We start from the raw sequence: 23,157 nt of genomic DNA, 5'->3' as shown, positions 1-23,157 counted from the left end.
GAGGACAGGAGCAGGGTTCTCAGCACCCACTTGGCAGCTCACCCACTTGGCCTTTTCTGGCCTTTGAGGGCACGTCAAGTACATGAGGTACAGGCATACATGATGTCAAAACACCAATACACATAAGATAAAAAGAAATGATTCATTTTTTTTTTATTTCATGTGCATTGCTTGCATGTATGTTTGTGTAAGGGTATCAGTCAGATCTCCTGGGGCTAGAGTTACAGACTGTTGTGAGCTGCCATGTAATTGTTGGGAATTGAATCCTGGTCCTCTGAAAGTGCTCATAATCACTGAGATATCTCTTCAGTCCCTAAAATTTTTAAATATATATTCTTATAAAAATAATTAACTGTTTTTACACAACAATCCTTCTTGTATTCTTCGTATGAGTTCCTCTACTGAAATACTGCCTTATTTTTTCACATTTTATAATTGATGAGAAAAGTGTGATTATAAAACAGTCCTTTAAAACAAATTTGTTACTGTTGTTGATAGCCCTGGAATTCTTGATGTAGCTCAGGGTGACCTGGAAGTCACAGTTATTCTCTTGCCTCAGCTTTGCAAGTGCTGGGATTATAGGTGTATGCCACCTTGCCCATTCTCATTAAAAAATAAAATGTTTTATTGAGAAATGTCTGTCCTGTCAGTCTCAGAAAGCAACAACATTCTTCAGGTGGGTCCTGGGACTTCAATTTAAGATCATTGAGCTTGGCAGAAAATGCTGAGTAATCTCTCTCTGGCCCTGTTTTTATTTGTTTGTTTATTTTGGTTTTTCAAGACAGGGTTTCTCTATGTATCCTTGGTTGTCCTGGAATTCACTCTGTAGACCATGCTGGCCTTAAACTCAGAGGTCCACCTGCCTCTGCCTCCCTAGTGCTGGGATTAAAGGCTTGCGCTGCCACCGCCCAGTTTGGCCCTGCTTTTAAAAGCCTGTTTATTTCACTTGGTATGTGTACACATTTTACTTTAAAAACATTAAAATGTACTTGATTATGTGTTGCTGTGGTGCTAATACAGTACTGATAATACTATTACGTTACCATTCTAAAGTTCAAGAGATTATGCATTCTAGCTGGGTGTTAGTGGCTAACGCCTTTAATCCCAGCATTTGGAAGGCAGAGAGGCAGGAGGATCTCTGTGAGTTCAAAGCCAGCCTGGTCTACAGAGCTAGTTCCAGGACAGGCTCCATAGCAATACAGAAACACTGTCTTAAAAAAATGAAAAAAAGAAATTATGCATTCTAAAGACAGGGTTCAAGGGCATAGTGAACTGTGGTTATCATTGACTATAGACTTGTTCTGTGGATGTGGGTAACCAGTCACAGAAGAGAATTTTATTTTTGGTTGATGGAAACTCCTTTTTCGTCGAATTCACACAATTTGAATTGACAATGAGAATTCACACAATTTGTCTCTTTAAACTATTATAAGAGTATGCTCCAAAAAAAAAAAAAATGCTCACTTTAAGCATAATAGTACCACCTTTACTTCTTAAGCAACTGTAATGTCAAAATGAATTCAAAACTCAATAGAACTATTTTATATCAAATCTAAGAGAAATGACAAAATCTTGGCTGGAGAAATTAGTCAGTAGTTCAGATCACTGCCTGCACTTCTAGAGGACCTGGCTCAATTCCTAGCACTCACATGGTTCCAGTTCCAGGGTATCTGATTTCCCTCTTCTGACCTCCATGGGCACTGGGCACATTTGTATATCACAGACATATATGCAAACAAAACACTCATGCACATTGAGTAAAAGAAAAGTTCTTTAAAATCAATGAAGTTTGGAGGCTGGTGAGATAGCTTAGTGGTTAAGAACACTTGTTACACTTGCAGAGGACCTGAGTTTGAGTCCCAGCACCCACAAAGCAGTTCATAACTGTCTACAACTCCAGTACCAGGGGATCCTATGCCCTCTTTTGAACTCTGTGGTCCACAAACATACATACAGGCACAACATTCATACATATAATAAGTCTAAAATATGATTAAAAATCAAGTTTTAAGCACACATGAAATTTTCTTCAATCGTTTTAATTCTTAATGTTTATTTAATAAAATTAAAACATCACTAGATGTTTTAGACCAAGGTTTACTGGGGCATGGTTCATAGACCATACAATTTTCCCCTATAAAGTGATCAATTTGGTGGCTCTTTAGTATATTCATAAAGTTATACAACAGTTACCATGGTATAATTCTAGAACATTTTCATCAAACCCTTTAGTAGTGTCATTCACTACCCCTCCTTTCAGCCTCTAGAAATTACTCATTTAATCACTAGAGCTTTATTTAAAAGAAGCATCTCCCAGCCTGGCGTTGGTGGTTTACACTTTTAATCCCAGCACTCAGGAGGCAGAGGAAGGGGGATCTCTGAGTTCAAAGCCAGCCTAGTCTAGAGAGCGAGTTCCAGGACAACCTCCAAAGCAATACAGAGAAACCCTGTCTCGAACCCCACCTCCCAAAAAAAGAAGCATCTCCCTGCTGGGCAACTTTTTAAAATAATGTTTTGAGAGTATAATAATTACATTATTTTCCCCATCCCCTTTGGTCCCTCCAAATCCTCCTCAGTCTCTTTCAAATTCATGGCCTTTTTTTTGTTGTTGTTATACATATGTATATGTATATTCCCAAATACATAATACAACCTGATCAGCCTGTATAACATTACATGCATGTAAGTTTTCAGAGCTGTTTGGTAACCAGCGAATGGGCTCTTCCCATGGGAAGACTTTATCTTGGTGGCCTGTAGTCCTTTGTCTGGGGTTGAAGCCTGCTGAGCTTTCCCCTCTCCATTTTAGCTAGTCTCTTAGTGTCATGTTTGGGCAGTCAGGTTGATGAGACTTCGGGTCTTTGCTTCTGTCTTTTCCATCAAGACACAGTCTTAACAGCAAACCCTCTTTCTCTAACTCTTGGAATCCTGCCTTTTCTTTCAAAATGACTCCTGAGCCTTTGGTGTAGGAGTTACATTGTAGATGTTTCCATTGTGGCTGGGCTGTGTTTGTGGTTTTCTATAATGGTCTTTATGTGTTGCAAAGAGAAGTTTCCCTGATAAGGGGTGCACTTTCCTGACTAGACACTGGAGAAGGATGACAGTGCCCTTTAATACCAGCAGAGGCTGCTGGATCTGTGAATTCAATACCAGCCTGGTCTACATAGTCTGTTCCAGTCTAGACAGAGCTGTATAGTGAGACTCTGTCTTACAAGAGTAATTGTCCTTATCCTGTTCTTGAAAAATACCTTTGATATTTGAGGGCCTTTGCTTTTCTATGTAGAGGGGCAGAAAGAGGGAGGTGGGTGTAGTGAGAGCTGGAGACATGACTCAGAGGTTAAGTCTACTTGCAAAAGACCCTAGTTCAGTTCCTAGCACTCACATGGTAGCTCATAACCATCTCCTAATGCAATTTCCAGAGGATTTGACATCCTCTTCTGGTTGCTTTGGACACCATGCAGGCATGTGGTTTACATATATGCATGCATTCACATACAATAAACCTTTAAAAAAAGTAAAATATGTTGATTACTGCATTGTAATTTGAGTATACTTTGGGGAAGAATTGACATTTTTCCAATATTGAATTTTCTTAATACAGTGTTGAGTCTTTAGCAATGCCTCAGCAAAGTTTGATTCCCAGCACTCACATGGTGGCTCACAACCATCTGTAAGTAACTTCAGTTCCAGGAGATCTGATACCCTTTTCTGGTCTCTTCTACAAGAGCATCAGACATCCATGTGGTTCACAGATACACAAAACATCCAAACACATAAAAATAAGTTTAAAAAATAAAAGCAAAGCATGATGTAGCCCTCCATTGAGATTTTAAATATTTCTCATAATTTTGTGTTTTTTTTCCTAAGATTATATTTCTCTTGTGGAATTTGTGTCTGGGTAATTTGTGGTCTGTGTTCTGTCCTCATTTGTGATGTTATCATTTATGTTAATTCTTTGGGAATTTCACATCATGCACCCAGTCCTGCTTACCTTCCAGCCCCTCCATATCCTCCCCTCATCTCTGTGGTTTCTACCCCCCAAAAAGAAACACCCCCCAAAATCAAAAACAAAAACCCCACCTCACTCCTCCATCTTTGGAGTACCTCTTCATTCCTCCTAGTGGCATTGGGTGCTGTGCTGTATCAGGTAATACACACCTTTATCCAATCAGCCCCACTCACAACATGTTCATTGCTATGAATTGCTGGTTCAAGGCCCCTGGCACACCATCATCACTGAACCATCACCAAAACTCCTCTCAGATATCCTGCTGCTCCCCTGAGTTACGGGGATCCTGTGGTTATCATTCTGCAGGACCAGTCTCTTCACACACTGCACCAGGCTCTAGATGGGGTAGATGTTATGGTGAGCCAACCCAAGGCCCAGGATGTGGGTCTGAGTGGTAGCTGAGCTGGTCCACTGGGACCTACCCCCCTCAGATGAGGGGCAAAGCCAGCTTTACTAGGCCCATGACATCAGAACCAACTCTCCCCACACTTCATGGTAAGGGGTAGCCATCTGTTCAAGTGTTGGGTGTAGGGCGGGGCTCTTCTGCTGTAGTGTCGGAGTAAGGGGTGGGGCCAGCTCCAACATGGCCTTCAGATTTCAACATGCATGGTTCCTATGACCCCTGTGACAGCATGGACCTGGATTATCCATGGCCCTCATGGCAGCAAGACCCACAGACACCAACATGGTCTTAGGTGGCTGTTCAGACTCTGACTGCTGCTGGGCCACAGACCCAGACATGACCCTAGGCAGCAGCCCGTCCCAGATGAACACCATGGTTTCATGTGGTAGCACAGGCCACAGACTCAGACATAGTCCTTATCAGCCGCCTAGGATTGGATGTCACCATGACCCTAGGTGGTGGCAGCACAGGCCACTCAGATTGGCATGGGTCCAGAACGCTGCCCAGACCCCTGACATCAGCATGGTCTTCGACAATATTAGGAGCCGTGGACATCAACACAGATCCTGGTACAGACAATACTATGGCCCCAGTTGTCAGTGCAGGTCACTCAGATTGGCATGGCCCTCGAATGCCATGGTTATAGATTATAGCCTAGACTCCAGGCATCCGTGTGGCCTTTGATGGCACCACAGGTCACAGACAAAACACAGACCTGGTTGTGGATGGGTGTCACCATGGCCCCAGGTGGTAGCCCAGACCCCTGGCATTTGCATGGCCTTCAATGGTATCGGGAGCCATAGGCATCAACACAGAGCTTGACTGTGGTAAGACCATGGACCTAGACAGGGCCCCCTGCTGCAGGCCACTCAGATCTGTATGGCCATGACTGCAGCGTCACCCTCAGACACCAAAATGGCCATAGGGTGATGGGCCATGGACATCAATACATACCCTGGCTCCAGTAGGACCACAGACCCAGACATTACCCTGGGACCAGGTGGCAAGCTGGTGCGACACCAGCCCATTCCTCACTGCCCTTGCTTCTTCAAAACTTCCTCTTAACACAGCACACACCATTCCACTTCCTCTTTTGCCATTCTTCCACCATATACGTGTTCATCATCATGACACCCACTCTGAGGGCACTGGGAAGGCCTGTAGATGCCTTTAGGTAGCCTGGGCCGTGAGAAGCCAGCCTGAGCCACTTTTTGTTTTTAGGATATTTATGAGTGAGGCTTCACACAATCACCTTGGGCTATACTGAGACTCATTTGTAATCAATGACCTTAAACTCCTAGTCCTCCTGTCTCCATCTCCCAAGTGTTCAGATTGCAGGGACTCACAGGTGTTAACACGGCAAGCACTCTCACGAAGAGAGTTATGTTCCCAGCTGTGCTGCTTGAGTTTTGCGTATGATCTTTATCCTCACAGTATGATACGATCTTTTCAGTAGATCTGAATCTCTTGAATCTTCCGTGTGGATAGATATGCACTGTTGTGGAAATTGTCGTACTTGTCTGTTCTAATCTTGTTTCTTAGGCCTGGTTAGGAACTGAAGTGTCCTGTTGAAGGGTCTTTAGTTTCTTAAGAGTTTAATTCTTTGTAGTAAACAGCCTTCAGTTAGCCTTTTGACAGTACTTGCTTCTTGCTTAGCAAAGGTTTATCAGATTCATGAAGAAAGGAAAATCTGAAATTTTTATTTTCTTAAACATGTGCAGGTGCCCACAGAGGCTACAGGTGTCATGGAAATTCATGCAGTTGTGAACATTTCATATGCTGGAAATTGAACTTGAGTGCTCTGGATGAGCAGCGCACGTACTGTTGACTGCTGAGCCACCTCCCCAGACCTTGCTTATCTTTTTTAAACATTGTACTCAGGAGAGAATATGTATGGTTATTGCTGATGGTTCCCACCCACCCCCCAGTTGGCCTTTATTACAGTTATTGGCAGAATCTCATTGTCTAACTTGGCTATGTAGTCCAGACAGGCATTGAACCTGCAATCTTTTTACCTTAGTTGATCCTTAAACATTTTAAACATCTGTTCAAAGGCATCTATTGCCAGACCTGATGACCTGAGTTTGACCCCAGGGTCCACACAGTGGAAAGAGAGCGCTGACCCTGAACGTTGTCCTTAACCCATGTGTGTGCCCCCACGAAGAAGTTAAATCATAGTAGAGGATTTTTATATAATGATACTTGGATGGGTAATAGGTGAATGTGTGCACAAAAAACTTCATTGGAGATGTTTGTGATATTCTTTAGCAAGTTCATGGCAAATTTGGTCTTTAAATAAGAAGACATGGTATAGCTAAGGAGGACATTTAAAAAAAAAAAAAAAAAAAAAGCCCAACAAAGCTGAGATGTTGGCCAGTGGTGGGGTGCTGCCTGCCTAGTGTTCTTGAGATCCTGTGTTCTGTCTGCAGCAGTTGGGAGGTACATCTTTAGTTTACATGGAGATCAGAGTTAAAGCCATGAAGTATCATTTCCCTGCCCATAGGATGACAGCACCAAATATTTGTGACCTATGTGGGGACTGGAGCTCTCATACAGTGAATGCTGTTGGGAATGTTTAGGATAGCTAGTGAACGTGCTTTTTTGTTTTTGTTTTTTTCCTTTTAAGATTAAAAAAATATCTGGGCCTGGAGAGGCAGCTCAGTGGTTAAGAGCACTGGCTACTCTTTACAGCTCTCTGCACAGTCTGTTATTGTTCTTTATATTAGAATCCTTTTTCCCCCCACTTCAGATAACATTCTTGAGTATGAGTGTTTTAGTTAGCATTTCTATGGCAACCCTTAGAAAGAAAACATTTAATTGGAGGCTTGCTTGTAGTTTTAGAGGTTTAGTGCATTGTTGTCACGAGGGAAGTATGTATGGTGGTGTGCAGACAGATGTGTTGCTGGAGAGGTAGCTTCAAGTTCTGGACCCAAGGGGCAGCAGGCCTGCCTTGAACTTCTGAAACCTCAAAGCCCTCTCCCAGTGACACAGGCCACATACACTCCAACAAAGGCCATGCCGTCTAATAGTGCCACTCCCTATGCGCCTATAGGGGCCATGTTTCTTCAACCATCACAATGGGTGATTCCCACTTTTTTTCAGGAACTAGTTTGTGGTAATTTATAAGGAGGTACTATCTAAGTGTTTAATGAATATAATATTAATGCATATGTAGACCATTAATTGGTTGGTTTGGTTTTTTGAGGCAAGGTTTCTATGTGTAGTTCTAGCTGTCCTGGAGACCATGTGATTTTGTTAATATTTGTGAAAAGAACTTGATAAGAAAGCTCACAGAAGATAGAAATACCAATACTGGGGCTGGAGCGATGGCTCGTGGTTAAGAGCACTGGCTGCTTTTCCAGAGAACCTGGGTTCAATTTCCAGTACCCACAATACAGCTTACAACTGTCGGTAACTCCAGTTCTAGGGAAACCAACATGCTTACACAGACACACATGAGGTCAAAAACCAATGCACATAAAAATAAACAGGTCATTTAAAAAAAGAAACATCGATATTTTAAATCTGGGAAATAGAAAACATGAATAAGTAAGACTATTCTAGAGCTGAGGGTGTAGCTTACCAAGCTAGTAGAATGCTTGCTAGCATGCATAAAGCCCATTCAGTCCCCAGTGTCATATGAAACCCAGTGTAATGGTACACACCTGTGACCCCAGTGTTTTGGGAGAAAGGCAGAAGCACAGGCAGGAGGATCAGTAGTTCAAGTTTGGACTGCATGAGACTATCTCACAACAAAAAGTAATATTTTAAATCATGGTAGGCATAGGGGATCAGTGGAACAGTCATGGAAAAGTTTGTAAATCCATCTTCAAAAACAGTATTGTGTGCATGCACTACCTTTTGGTGGTGTTTCTCTGGGCTTCAGGGGACCGTTGAGTTGGTCTGTGCAATGGCATAGCCAAAGGATCACACATGGCAGTACCACAGTTCACCTCACCACCTGTCTAAATATCCATCTTGCTTTGCGTAGTTACACCAACTGCCCTTTTACCACATTGTGGTTGCTCACAGTGTCCCAGAGATGGATGCTTCAAGGAGCAATTGGGCTCCTATGATCACTGTTCAACAGTAATGGAGAAAAACTGGTTATCCCCAATCTGGAAAGGATCCAGCATTGGAATGGCAATGGTGCTGATCTTTCTATGCCTATGGAGAAATGTCTGGGTCTTTCTGGCTTTTCCCTTCTATGTCATATAGTGATGACAAATGCTGGGAGACATCAGTGGAATTGAGCATGAGAATTCTCTTAGCCTCTTAAAAACAGAATCAACCCACCGAATCAGAAACAAACTGACTTCAGTGAGCACAGCAGTGGTTGAAAGCTCAAGGGCCCCTAAAACTCTGTTGTAGAATTCTTTCTTAGATTTGAGGGCTTTAAAAAAGGTTGTATATTTAGGAGTGTGCTGTGCTTGTTGGATTTGAAAGGTCTTGTTAGCTGAGTTTTAACTTGCTGTCACAGAAGGATGCGGTGCAGTGGTCTCGAAATGCAGCTGCAGGGGATGGAGAAGAGCCCGAGGATGCGGCTGATGTGGAAAGCTGCGGGTCTAACGAAGCCAGCACTGTGAGTGGTGAAAATGATGGTAAGTGCTAGAGCAAGAGGTGGGGAGAGACCAAGCAGTTCTGTTCCTAGCAACTAAACCTTTGTTTTCTTGTCTTCCAGTGTCTCTGGATGAGACATCATCTAATGCATCCTGTTCTACAGAGTCTCAGAGCCGGCCCCTCTGCAGTCCCAGGGATAGCCACAGGGCCTCCTCACAGGTAAGAGGTGCATTGGTGACAGGGTAAGAGTGGGTGGTGAGAGCAGGTACATGACAAGGTTATTCCATCTTCAAAAGATGGTCAGGAGATGAATGTGAAGAGTATAGAGAGTAAAATTGGTTGTTACAACATTTTATTATTTTTATTTTGAGACAGGGTCTTATTGTGTCGCTCTGGCTAGCCTTGAACTTGCTATGTAGACCAGGCTAGTCTTGAGATATTTGCTTGCCTCTGCCCTCCCAGTGTTGGGATTAAAGATGTACCACCATACTCCTCTCCTGGTAACATTTTTAGAAGCAGGCGTATTAGGCCTGAGGGTAGTGCCTAGGTAATTATGTTGATGGGGTTTTGTTTTTGTTGTTTTGATTTTTTGAGACAGCGTTTTTCTGTGTAGCCCTGACTTTTCTGGAACTCGCTCTGTAGAGCTCGCCAGCCTCTGCCTCCTCAGTCCTGGGATTTAAGGGATGCACCACCACCACCCCAGCTGTAATTATGTTTCTCCTACCATTTCTTTTTTATTTTCCTTAGCCCTCATGTAGCCCAGGTTAACCTAACTTATTATATAGCCAAGGATAGCCTTGAGCTCCTGATTCTCCTGTCATTGTCTCCTAGATGCTCCTAAGTGCTTCGATTACAGGTGTGTGCCTCCATACTTAATTCATTCTGTTTTTTGTTTGTTTGTTTTCTTTATTTTCTGTTCTGGAACTCTGTAGACAAGGCTGGCCTCAAACTCACAGAGATCTGCCTGCCTTTGCCTCCTAAAGGTGTGTGCCACCACTGCCTACCCAACCACTAGGTCTTACACGGTATTTATATCTCCAGGAGGGCAGTATAGTGCACTGAGAGTATGATAGCGTGAACTTCAGAGGCAGCAATTTGAAAAGTGACCCTGCCTTTTCTTGTGCAGTACCGGTGTTCCGATCCAGGGCCTTGTGCAGGCTGGGCAAACACTCTACCACTGGGCTGTATCTCTTGTCACTTCAGCTCTAACAAGTTCGTTATCTATAGGATGGGAACAATGGTGTAGGATCTCCTCCCCCCCCCCCATTTAAGTGGGGGGTGCTTGGTACATTCATATTGGCCCATATTTGTACTAACATTGCCTGGGAGATTTGTGTACGTGTGAACTATTTTATTTCTTTTTATTTTATGCATATGAATGTTTTGCGTGCATGTGTGTGTGCACTGTATATGTAGTCTGGAGTCGGGCCTGAAAAGCAATTAGATCCCTTGGAACTGGAGTTACAGATGCTTGTGAGCTGCCATGTGGGACCAGGAATCAAACCCTGGCTCTCTGGAAAAGAAGCCAGTGTTCTTAACTGCTGAACCATCTCTCCAGATCCTACATAAACCTTTAAAAAAAAAAAAAAAAGTGTGTGTGTGTGTGTGTGTGTGTGTGTGTGTGTGTGTGTGTGTGTGTGTGTGTGTGTGTTTCACACTAGCCACAGTTGTAGAGCTCTAAAGACAACTTTGGAGAGTCAGTCAGTTCTTGTCTATAAGATGTTGGGATTGAACAGAGGTCATCAGGTTGTGCAGCAAGTGTCTTTAGCCATTGGGACCACATCACTAACCCTTCACATGAACTCTTAAAAGTGAATGAGTAGGCTAAAGCCAAAGGAGTGCTGTAGTGGCCCCATGGATGACTCCTTTCTTTTTTTAAATCCCTCCTGGGAACGCAGGCAAACAAGCAAAAGAAAAAGACAGGGGTCATGCTGCCTCGTGTTGTCCTGACTCCTCTGAAGGTGAATGGGGCCCATGTGGAATCTGCATCAGGTATGTGTGACCTCAATGGTTGTGATGCTTTTCCCTAGGGTCCTGGAGACCTGGCTTTGTCATCAACCTTTATCTTAATATCTTAATAGCATTGTGTTACCAATAGAGTTGTTGAGTTCACGAGTCATGAAAACCCACGAAGGCGGTGTATAATTGTGATGAGGGCTTTGTGTTGGGTTCTACCTCCAGGGTCAGCTGTGAACATCTGATGATGACTTTGTCAGTGCTTTGTAGTTTGGCATAAAAGCTGTGGTTTGGTGTTCTTTAGTGACATCTTAAAGCCACACCATGAGATAGTGGTCTCTGCTAGCCAAGGACTGGGAGCCAGAAGCATGTCAGGGAGCATTGGGAGAACTCAACTTGTCAGAGAGCCATGGCTACAGTGTATGATGCTCTTGACCAATGGAATGCTGTTCCTTTAGGGTTTTCGAGCCGCCATGCCGAGGGAGAGAGTGGCAGCCCATCCAGCAGCAGTAGTGGCTCTCTGGCCTTGGGTAGCACTGCTATTCGAGGCCAGGCCGAGGTCACCCGGAACCCTGCCCCACTCCTGAGAGGCTTCCGGAAGCCAGCTACAGGTGAGTGGGTTGGCACATTTCTCTGCCTGAAAAAGAGCCCCCCTGCAAGTGGGATGGTGGTGGCACAGACCTTTAATCCTAGCACTCTGCCCAGGCAGGCAAATCTCTGTGAGGCCTGTCTGGTCTACAGAGCTGGTTCCAGGGCAGCTTAGGGCTTTTACACAGAGAAACCCTGTATTGAAAAACAAAAAACAAACAACAAAAAAGCCTCCTGCAGGACTGAAAGTAAAATGATGGTATCTTCTCCAGTTCCTTTTTCAGTTTAATTTTGCTTCTTAGATGATGTGCTGTTGTTTGTTTTTAGTTTTTTTCCCTTGAATTTTGATTATTGCATGTGAGTAAACTCATAGGTAGAAATGGAGTCACATTGTTTCTTGTTTGTCCATGTGGGGCTGGCCCATACCTGCCTTGATAGTGTGTCATAGTGTTTAAATCGCTGTCTTCTCCATGAACGATCCCCATGTCCATTTTGGAGGGTATAGCACAGTCTGTTAGATGCTCCATTGTTTCAACCTAGGCAGTGTGTTGAGTGGGAACATGTGTTGAATTTGGAGTGTGCAAACAAACTCAGTAGGGCTATCTGCAAGGCTAATATGCTGTTTGCTATTTCAGGATTGGTTTCCAAAGGCGCATCCTGCTATGGTTGTTTCGTAGTTGGGCTGTGTGAAACCATTATAAAAAGACTAGCTTTGGATTCTGTGTTATTATTCTCAAGTGGAAATGAGCTTTCAGTGTCTTGATGCAGTTACAGTTTAGCTGTAGTGCTTAATCCAAGATCTCTAGGTCTCTCATTTATGGTGTGTGCCCCCCCCCCAATAAAAATAGCATTTGCATGCTTCAAAGAGCTATAACCCTTCACTTGCTTTTTTTTCTTTGGTTTTTTGAGACAGGGTTTCTCTGTGGCTTTGGAGCCTATCCTGGCACTCACTCTGTAGACCAGGCTGGCCTCAAACTCACAGAGATCCTCCTGTCTCTGCCTCCTGAGTGCTGGGATTAAAGACGTGCGCCACCAACACCCAGCTCTTCACTTGGAGAATGTACCTCATTCTCCAAGCCTTCTGTGTAGGTGTTTAGTACACTAACTTAAATTTGCTTTGCTGGTTTGACTGTGTGGAGCTTGTTATCTAATCTTAGTAGGAACCTGGCCTGTCTGGCTTTCTTGGGAAGAATATCTTACTCGGGTTTTACCCAGGGGAGGCAAGCCTGAGTGTTCTCAGGATTATTTTTATTTCTTTCTTAAGCTGAAAATCTATACCCTTGCTTCCAAAACTGCAGGTCAGCTGAAGCGCAACAGAGGGGAAGAGGTAGATTTTGAGACACCTGGGTCCATTCTTGTCAACACCAACCTTCGCGCTCTGATAAACTCTCGGACCTTCCACGCCCTGCCGTCACACTTCCAGCAGCAGCTCCTCTTCCTCCTGCCTGAAGTGGATAGACAGGTGCCAGTGCACAGCTCCTCTTGGTCTCTGTCTAGGCGGGCTCCTGCTTTCTCAGGTTGCCTTACTGTTTTGTTTTTATTTTATCCTTTGCCCCTACTAGGTGGGGACAGATGGCTTATTGCGCCTCAGCACCAGTGCACTCAATAATGAGTTTTTCACCCATGCAGCTCAGAGCTGGCGGGAACGCCTTGCTGATGGTGAGTAGACTTCGTTACACATGACTCGAGATGACTGTTGTGTTCAGGATTTTATAGCTCTGAGGTTAAGAATGTTGCCTGCTGGGTGGTGGTACACTTTGAATCCTGGCTCTTGGGAGGCAGAGGCAGGCCAGGAGGAACTCTTGAGTTCCAGTACAGCCAGGGCTACATACAGAGAGAAACCCTCCCTTGGAAAAATAATAATAATTATGTTGCCTTTTCTTTTAGAGAACCCAGGTTCAGTTCCCAACAACTACATGGAAACTCAGAATTGTCTATTACTCTAGTTCTTGGGTATCTCATGTCTTCTTCTGGCTTCCTTCTAGGGTGCTAGGTATGCACTTGGTACACAGATTTACATGCAGACAAAACACCCTTACATGTTAAGCTAAAAAAACAACCTAAGCACTGTTAACTTCTCAGGCTTTTGCCTAAGATTAAGTGTAAAATCCAAGTGCTCATTTTTACCTCTTGTTTCCTCAAAGGATATTAATATAAGGCAGGCGTTGCTCACAGTACTAATAAAAATGGTGGTTATGAGCCAGGCATTAGTGGCACACACCTTTAATCCCAGCACTCGGGAGGCAGAGGCAGGCAGGTCTCTGTGATTTTTATGCCAGCCTGGTCTACTGAGAGAGTTCCAGGACAGCCTCCAAAACAATACAAAGAAACCCTGGGGGGGGGGGAGCTAACAAATAAAAAACCCCAAAATGGTGGTTATTACTAGGAGACAGTACTCTGACAACAATATATCAGGGATATCTATTCTACATCTTTTTATCATACTATATGTATCTATACCTTCCTGTAATAGCATTTTCTATACTATATGTATCTATACCTTCCTGTAATGGCATTTTCTATGTGTATGAAACAAAGTGCCCCCCACCCCCCATATTCAGTGCCACCCTGCTCTATTTTTGTCATGGTTACTTAGAGTGAATGCTAACTTCTTTGAATTTAATTTTCTATACTAGCTTCATAATAAATGTGTAGAGAGGATCCCAACAGTGAACCCCAAGTGTTTCGTTGTTATTGACAGTTTATATACAGAACCAAGATTTATTACAGCAAAATAATACAAAGTGAAATCAGCAATGGGAGAAGGCACACGGAGAAGATGCCAGCCAACATCCAGGCACAGGTTTCCAAAGTCCTTTCTGTGGTGTTAAGCACAGTGTGAAAATGTCTACCAAGGAAGTTTAGTAAAGGCTTAGTACCCAGGAATTTTTTTGTTTATGTATGTATGCATGTGGCTGTGTGCACGAGTCCAGGTGCCTGCACAGGCCAGAGGTGTTAGATCCCCTGGAACTGGAGTTACAGGAGTTGTAAGCCACCTGATATGGATTCTCAGAACCAAACTTAACCACTGATCCTGGTACCCAGGATTTTGTTGGGGCTCATTCTGTTGGGAGCCATTGCTCGTCATAAAAGGAAACCAAACACTCATTTTTTCGCCGTCTTCTTTATTAAGAGGTATTAATATAATACATTGGTTTCTAAAAAGAAAGCAGGTGTCTTTAATGCTAATAACATTGTTAGCATCAAGAGTAGGACAGTGAGCTACTTGTCACTTAGGGCAGTGAGAGTGCTTGAAATCCAAGTTCCCAGATGCCAACAAATGAGCGGCCTCAAAGATAAATATTCAGGTCTGCAGTGGTAACTTTTTCTACATAAGGAGTAAGAATAGTTCTTCTGATTGGTCATTGGATTAGTGTATTGCTTGCTCTTGACTGATTACAGAGAAGTAAATCTTTCTTATAGTAGAAGTGTACTAGCATGCCATGAGAGGGCCACTTAAAGACAGGAGTTATGTTCCTTTTAAAACTGTCTGGTAGGAGCTTCATATAAGCATAAAGACCTGATTTTAATCCCAGACCCATCCCCCCACCCCACCCCACCCGACCCTTCCCATCCCCACCACACAATCCGTGTGGTAGCCTGCTGCCTCTTAGCAGCAGTCATCAATCCATCCAACACTGAGGAGGTGGAGATAGACTTGCTGGTCAGATAGCCTAGACAATATGGTGAGGACCAGGCCTGTGAAAAAGCTTATTTCAAATGAAATACCTCATATTTGGGTAGAGATGGCTCAGCAGTTAAGAATATGCCCTGGAGGACACATTTGGTTGGTTTGGATGCTCCAGCTCTAGAGGATCTTACACCACTTCCTAGCCTCAGCATATATCTGTATGCACATAAGGCATATACTCATAGACATAGAAGTAAAAACAAATCTTTAGGGGCTGGAGAGATGGCTCAGAGGTTAAGAGCACTGACTACTCTTCCAGGGGTCCTGAGTTCAATTCCCAGCAACCATCTATCATGAAATCTGGTGCCCTCTTCTGGCCTACAGGCATACATGCAAATGGAACACTATATACATAATAAATCAATCTTTTTTTTTTTTTTTTTTTTTTTTTTTTTTTTTTTTTGAGACAGGGTTTCTTTGGAGCCTATCCTGGCACTTGCTCTCGAGACCAGGCAGGCCTCCAACTCAGAGATCCGCCTGCCTCTGCCTCCCAAGCACTGGGATTAAAGGCATGCGCCACCAACGCCCGGCATAATAAATAAATCTTTAAAAAGTCACAAATCTTTAAATTTACATGCATGCGTGGGCAAGTAGGTAGGTGCAGATGTGCGGGTACACACACAAAAACAATGCTTGTTACAGAACCAGAAGATTTGGGTGTCTGTAGGACAGGTACATTAGTATCCAGAATTCACTAATTGGAACTCACTTTTCTCTTTAGGTGAATTCACTCATGAAATGCAAGTCAGGATAAGGCAGGAGATGGAAAAGGAGAAGAAGGTGGAACAGTGGAAGGAAAAATTCTTTGAAGACTACTATGGACAGAAGTAAGGCGCTGAGTGCTATGAGTTCTGGTGTGGGCATTTTGTGGGCACAGAAACAGTTGGCATCTAAATACAGTTAGCCATTTATATCTGTAGGTTCTGTAGTCATAGATTCAACAAACTAGCTCAGATTGTTTAAGGAGGAAGTTGCAACTTTGTGAGGGTGCATTTATCTGCACAGTCTAACAACTGCTTTCGTCACATAGTAAAACTGAATCTGCAGATGATTAGGACACCTAGCTACTCAAGGCTGAGGTGGACTTAAACCACCTCAGTGGTCAAGGCAAGCCTGAGCAATATGAAGAGAGCTCATTTTTTTAAAAGCCTATGGGCAAAAACCTAGAGCTTGTCTGGCATGTGTGAGGCCATGGATTAGATTCTTAGCATAAATAAATAAATAAATAAATAAATAAATAAATAAATAAAGTATCCAGGAGCTTCTGGGTAGGTTATAAGCATGCCATTTTGTCTAAGGGACTTAAGTCTCGTTGGATTTTGGCATCTGCAGAATGTCCTGGACACCTAGGAATGAAGATAGTATGTATCTAAAAGCATGGAGATGGATAAGGCTTGGCTCATTTAAAATGAGTCCACAGTGAAGTTACTGTGTTTTTCTGTGGTTAGTGCTATGCACCATGTAGATTTGTTTCATTCTAGCTAAGTTACCTGAAATGCATATTGTTCATAGAAATAAAAACACATGCTCTCTGGCCTGTAGTTGATGGATGTGAGTTTGAATTGCAGATTGGGTTTGACCAAAGAAGAATCACTGCAGCAGAAAGTGGGCCAGGAGGAGGCCAAAACCAAGAGTGGATTGTGTGTCCCAAGAGAATCATCACGGCCTCAGCGTGGGCCCACCACCCGTCAACGGGATGGGCACTTTAAGAAACGTTCTCGGCCAGATCTCCGAACCAGATCCAGAAGGAATCTGTACAAAAAACAGGATCCAGAACAAGCAGGGCTTGTTAAGGACACAAATTCTGCACCAGATGTTTTACTCTCCAAAGATAAGGAAACTAAGATAGACTCAGAAGGGGTGAGCAGTCCCCCTGGACCAGATGTGTCCTCTGATGCATCTGGACAGGAGGATCCCAAGTGTCCCAGTGAGCCTGTGGCTTCCCGGATCCAAGCAGAAGCGGACAACTTGGCATGCGCCTCTACATCTTCAGACAGAATCCCTAGCTTACCTCAGGACACTGTGGCTCAAGAGACAAAGGATCAGAAGAGGAAATCCTTTGAGCAGTCAGCCTCTGCATCCTTTCCCGAGAAGAAGCCCCGGCTGGAAGATCGTCAGTCCTTTCGTAACACAATTGAAAGTGTTCACACCGAAAAGCCACAGCCCACAAAAGAGGAGCCCAAAGTCCCGCCCATCCGGGTAAGAGACTTTGGTACCTAGAGTCCCAGGTGCCAGATTTCTTTTGAGGGTAGTGAGTTTTTGTCAGGGGCAGGGACAAGGGCAAGAGCAGAGGTCTTCGGGCCCTGGCATGAATTCCATGGGGTACAGAACTTTGTGTGAGCAGGCTTTTTGTGACCATCTTAAGATGGTGCTTTTCTTCACTTCCGTTACAATTATCTTTTGAGGTCAGAATCCTCTGAGGCGTTACAGTTTTATTAGTGTTACATTCTTTGTCTCATTAAATTGGACCACAAAGGTGCATTTGGTTGCTTAACCATACAATCCTAGCACTTGGAAAGCTAAAGCAATGTGATTGCTACCAGTTCAAAGCCAGCTTGGGTTACCAATGTGGAACTTTGTATCAGTAGGTAAAGAACTGGCTGCCATACCTCATGACCTGAATTTGGTACTCACATGATGGAGGAGAGAACCTGCAAGTTGTCCTCTGACCTCCACATGTGGCTGTGGCATGTGTGCATGCTTATACACAATAAATAAAATGTGTTAAGAATATTTTTTTGGCTGGGCTATGATGTCACGTGCCTTTAATCCTGGCACTCAGGAGGCAGAGGCAGGCAGATTTCTGTGCATTCTGGTCTACAGAGTGAGTTCCAGGACAGGCTCCAAAGCTACAGAGAAGAAACCCTGTCTCACAAACAAAACAATGACAAAATTTCAAGGAGGGAAAAGGGTCAGGAGATTTTCATGCAGCATAAATGATTGTTTAGTAGAGAATGCTCAGAATAAAGTGGTGTCATGGGTAGCCATTTTACTATAATTTTAATTTTTAGGAAAAAGAGTTTTCTAAGCCATGAGTTCTAAGTAACTTATGTTCCAGTTTTGCTTTGTAGTTCCTAGGCTAGCACTCTGTTAAAACTGTTGTTTATGCTTTCTTTTCTTGCAGATTCAACTTTCACGTATCAAACCACCCTGGGTGGCTAAAGGTCGGCCCACTTACCAGATATGCCCCCGGATCGTCCCCATCACAGAGTCCTCCTGCCGGGGTTGGACTGGTGCCAGGACCCTCGCAGACATTAAAGCCCGTGCTTTGCAGGCCCGAGGGGCGAGAGGCCACCACTGCCATCGAGAGGCGGCCACCACTGCCATCGGAGGGGGGGGTGGCCCGGGTGGAGGTGGCAGTGGGGCCATCGATGAGGGAGGTGGCAGAGGCGGCGGCAGTGGTGATGGTGGTGAGGCCTCTGGCCACTCTGAGCCCAGGGGAGCCCCAAGTACCTCTGGAGAGAGTGCGTCAGATCTACAGCGAACACAACTACTGTCGCCTTGTCCTCTGAATGAAGAACACACTCCGACTGAAGCTGCCATGCCCAGAGCCAGAGGAGAGGACTTGGCTTCTCTCAGAAAGGAGGAGAGCTGCCTGTTGCAGAGAGTCCCAGGTGTGCTTACAAGTGGGCTGGAAGATGCCTCCCAACCTCCTATTGCTCCCACTGGAGACCAGCCATGCCAGGCTTTGCCCCCACTGTCCTCCCAAACTCCAGTGACTGAGAAGTTAGCTGAGCAGCCTAAGTTGCTTCCAGATGGTAGAACTGAGTTTGAGTCTGGTGCCGCTTCCTGGGTGAGGGATAGTGAGGATCAGGGATCCACTTTCCCTTCAGAGAATGGTTCTGTACAGTCTCCAGCGGGAGATGTATCAGGAGGAGGAAACGACCAGGCCTTTGATAATACTCCCAGTATGAAAGAGCTTGTAAATGTGACCCCTGCTTTTATATCTGAATCGCCATTGGCTAAGTACCTACAGGATAAACCTGCTGATGATGGATTAGGACTTGGTGACACTGGCCCTCTCATAAGGGAAGGTGATAGACAAGAATCTTTGAAAACAGAGGCTTTTGCATCTGGCAGTGTTGCCCCCTGGGTACCCGTTCTGTCCAATTATGAGGTAGTGAAAAAGTCAGAGCCAGAATCTAGAGAGAATGCACCATTTCTGGAGCCCCAGGACGGAGAAGAGTGGGAGAGAGCTGAGGAGTTGGCAGCCACAGAAGGTGTGCCCCATGCTGAGAAGTGCACTTCCCTCTGGACAGCACCTCCTCCAGGAACCATGGGCAGCACTGGCCGTGACGATGAGCAGGTCGATCTTGAAAGGCTGGAGGTGAATGGCATCTCTGAAACACCGAGTCCTCATGGTGAGTCCACAGACACAGCCTCTGACTCTGAGGGCCACCTCACTGAGGACAGCGGTGAGATTGATGCAAGTGGAGCCACGGTGGCAAAGGGGTTGTTGGTGCACAGGAGTGAAAAGCAGGACTGGGACCCATCCGCCTCACTGTCCAAGGTGAGCAGTAACCTAAGTGTGCTTACAAGGACAGAAGGGATAGCGGCTTCTCAGAGCTGGGTGTCTAGAGTATGTGCAGTCCCACACAAGATGTCAGAATCCCTGCTGCTCTCCAGTACTGATTGCCAGCCCAGGTCTGTGTGCCCACCCAAGCCTGGTTCTTCAGCAGAGGTTACCAACCCTCTTGTAATGCACCTGCTGCACGGTAACCTGCCTCTGGAGAAGGTTCTTCCTCCAGGTCACAGAAGCAGCAAGCCAGAGTCTCCACAGCTGCCACTTAGAGAGCAGAGCCAGGATAGAGTTCCTGTGCAAGGTACTGGGGATGACAATCACCTAGTTGCCAGAAGCAGCCCTGGTTCTGCACTAGCTTTGAAGGAGTCTCTTCTGGCCCAGAGCTATGCAGCAGGCACTGGTCTTGGCAGGGCAAAGGCCTCCCAGGCTCCTGGAATTTCCCAGAAGATTGCCAAGATGGTTCCAAGTTTAGACTCCCAGCATCCAGTAACAGAACTGACACCCTCCTCTGGCAACCTGGAAGAAATAGATTCCAAAGAGCATTTCTCTTCCTTCCTTTGTGAAGAGCAGAAAGAAGCCCATTCCCAGTCCCAGGGCAGTGATCCAGGTACTGCCCCAAGCCAGTGTCCAGGAGATCACACTACCTCCGAAGTGCCATGTTTCTCCTCTGCAAATGTGAGCCTCTCCTTTGGTCCTGAGCAGACAGATAGGACCCTGGGTGATCAGAACAATGCTGGTGGCCAAGAGAAGAAACTGTTTGATCCTAGGAATACAGTTCCCACCCTTCAGTGCCCCAGGTCTGAAGAGCAGACACCACTACCTACTGAGGTCCCTCCAGTTTTTCCCAGTAGGAAGACAGAACCAAGCAAAAACTCCATATCTGATGGCGTGCAGACTCCAAGGGAAGACTGGACACCAAAGCCACCACCTGGCTCTGCTGGTGGCCTCAAGACAGAGCAGCCATTCTCAAGGGGTCCCTTTAAGGCAGATGCAGAGAATAGAAAAGCTGCAGGGTATAGTCCTCTGGATCTAGTGGGTCACTTGCAAGGGATGCCTTTTGTTGTGGACCTACCTTTCTGGAAATTACCCAGAGAGCCAGGGAAAGGGCTAAGTCAGCCCCTGGAGCCTTCTTCCATCCCCTCCCAACTCAACATCAAACAAGCTTTATATGGGAAGTTTTCCAAACTCCAGCTGAATCCCACCAGCTTTAATTACTCCTCCAGCTCTGCCACCTTTCCCAAAGGCCTTGCTGGCAGTGTGGTGCAGCTGAGCCACAAAGCCAGCTTTGGTGCAGGCCACACTGCATCACTCTCCCTGCAAATGTTCACTGACAGCAGTGCGGTAGAAAGCATCTCTCTCCAGTGTTCATGCAGCCTCAAAGCTATGATCATGTGCCAAGGCTGCGGAGCGTTCTGCCATGATGACTGCATTGGACCCTCAAAGCTCTGTGTATTGTGCCTTGTGGTGAGATAATAAATTATGGCCATTGGAAACATTGTATATTTAGTGTGTGTATTTTAATAATGGTTGATCTTAAATCTGTATACAGAATATCATTGATATAATGAAATCTCTAGGTGAGATAAATCTTGCCTCCCTCTAAAATTTATAGTGCTGAAGCCCTCTGTCACTTGACACCCTTCTGGTCTTGCTGGAAGGGTTTTGGGGGAGGTGGGATGGACCTGTGGTTGCCCACAACCAGCCAGCCTAAACCCTCTTTTGGAGTCAGGCAGTATAGTGTGACAGGGCAACCTGTCTGACACCCAAATGGACTTGAAATGAAGCAGGAAGGTTGGGTTCTCCGTGGATGAACTCACCTGCCTGAGCTGAGCAGCAATGTCAGTCTTCCACTGCCCTTCCCTGTCATCTTCTGCTACTTTGCTTGGGGAATTGATAGTTGCGGAAGCCACACAGGGTTGAAACAACTTCCATCATTGCCCACCAGGGGATCAAACACCTGCTGACCTTGATGTCATATTTCTGTCATTTGCCAGTTGATGGAGCCAAGTTGACCTTTGGTTCTGGTGCTTCACCCAGTTTGGACCTTTTATCTGTCTGTAACCCATGGATCCATAGATTCTTTTGGAAGCTTGAATAGCCCTTCTTGGACAGTGGGGGTCTGGAAATAGGGCTGTCTGCTATGGAAATGCTATCTATCTGTAGACCTTGAGAGTCAACTGTACAGATGTTTGCAGCTGACTCCTGCTTGCAACCCACCCCATCACATTTGACTCTGTGGGAGTGGGCACCCATGCACCACCTGTGTATGTGAAAGTCATTTTACATTTCCAAGCAGTCCGTTTCTTATTTTTATATTTTTAACTCTATTCTTGGATGTATAAAGTGAACTTTTTGGCTTCTGTAAGTATGCTCTATGCACCTCTGATGTTTTATCCTGTATTTATATGTTGTACACAGTACTGGCCAATTCTGTAAATGGATGAATTGTACAGAGAACATGAATGTCTCTTCCTTATTTTACGTCTTCAGCACCCTTGATTAAAATGGTGTTTACTTCTGTGCACCAATTGTCAGAGCCACTGAGTGCTGTGCTGCCTGATGTGAGAAGGAAGTTACTGACGTGTGACCTATGAGGTTGGCCCTGTGCCTTGTCACCTGTCACCAGGGAATCTACCACAGCCTACAGCGCCACAGACAGCTGCTCACACACCACTGGGCAAACATGTCTTGTTCCTTGTATTCTCTTCCAGCCTTGAGTGGCTGCTCTGCTGCCATATATGACAAATTGCCATCACCAGTGTTAAGTGCTTCTGGATTCATGGGTGAGTTCCTTGGGCTGCCCCCAGACAGGCCTTCTGGATCTGGCTCCAGGGTCGTCACCTGTCAAAGCAATATTGGGGATCGCTAGGCTCCTTTTGACTTACTTTTGACAGTAGGTTTCAGGGGAACAAAGCCATGCCTGCTGCCTGCCTCTCTCCTAACACGTTTCCATCAAATAGACACCCTTAGTATGTGTCTGACCTCGTCCCAGTTCCTACCCTGTTTCTTGTATCTTTACTTGAAAGTTGGGAGTCCTTGTTTGATTTCGCTGTCTCCTTGTGCGGTTGCTTCTGTATGAAGTATAAAAATTTGTGTGCCTTGAGCGAATCTCATTTTCTCTGTAAGCTGCCTCTCCCCCGTTTCATCTGAGGTGGCTCTTTTTTTGGGGGGGGTGGTTAGGGGGTCCATCAAGTGTGAGTGAGGAGTTGGTAGTGGTGTGATTTAAATTCAGTATTGGCCAAGTTCATTTTGTGTGCTCAAAAGTCTCTACCAAAGACCAGGAGCAGGAGCCAAGCATGTCTAGTCTTCTTCTAAGACCTTTGGGGTCTCAGAGGTGAAACTTGACAGTGGTCTGGTCCATGGAGCTACTCAGAAAAGCGCTGCTCTTGTATGTCTCATTGGTATTGGAAAATAAACCTGTACAACCTGCA

The 23,157-nt window shown here is 45.0% G+C and overlaps 1 protein-coding gene across 3 annotated transcripts in view; it reads left to right on the top strand.

The window, feature by feature from the left end:
- The window catches only part of Asxl1 (ASXL transcriptional regulator 1), a 66,541-nt gene extending 43,384 nt beyond the window's left edge, over nt 1-23,157 (top strand). For 2 of the 3 annotated variants that reach the window (XM_027421456.2, XM_027421455.2), the window contains 9 exons: nt 8,890-9,010; nt 9,091-9,188; nt 10,868-10,961; nt 11,384-11,536; nt 12,812-12,975; nt 13,076-13,172; nt 15,926-16,031; nt 16,773-17,403; nt 18,329-23,157. In XM_027421456.2, coding sequence (XP_027277257.1) covers nt 8,890-9,010; nt 9,091-9,188; nt 10,868-10,961; nt 11,384-11,536; nt 12,812-12,975; nt 13,076-13,172; nt 15,926-16,031; nt 16,773-17,403; nt 18,329-21,199 — 4,335 coding nt within the window. In that variant the 3' untranslated portion in view covers nt 21,200-23,157. Of the gene's footprint in view, nt 1-8,855; nt 9,011-9,090; nt 9,189-10,867; nt 10,962-11,383; nt 11,537-12,811; nt 12,976-13,075; nt 13,173-15,925; nt 16,032-16,772; nt 17,404-18,328 lie in introns of those variants that run through there. The other variant, XM_027421458.2, reaches the window with a different exon arrangement.

This window comes from Cricetulus griseus, chromosome 6, assembly GCF_003668045.3.
Source record: "Cricetulus griseus strain 17A/GY chromosome 6, alternate assembly CriGri-PICRH-1.0, whole genome shotgun sequence".
Lineage (NCBI taxonomy): Eukaryota > Metazoa > Chordata > Mammalia > Rodentia > Cricetidae > Cricetulus > Cricetulus griseus.
This window is presented reverse-complemented; position numbering and strand designations above follow the sequence as displayed.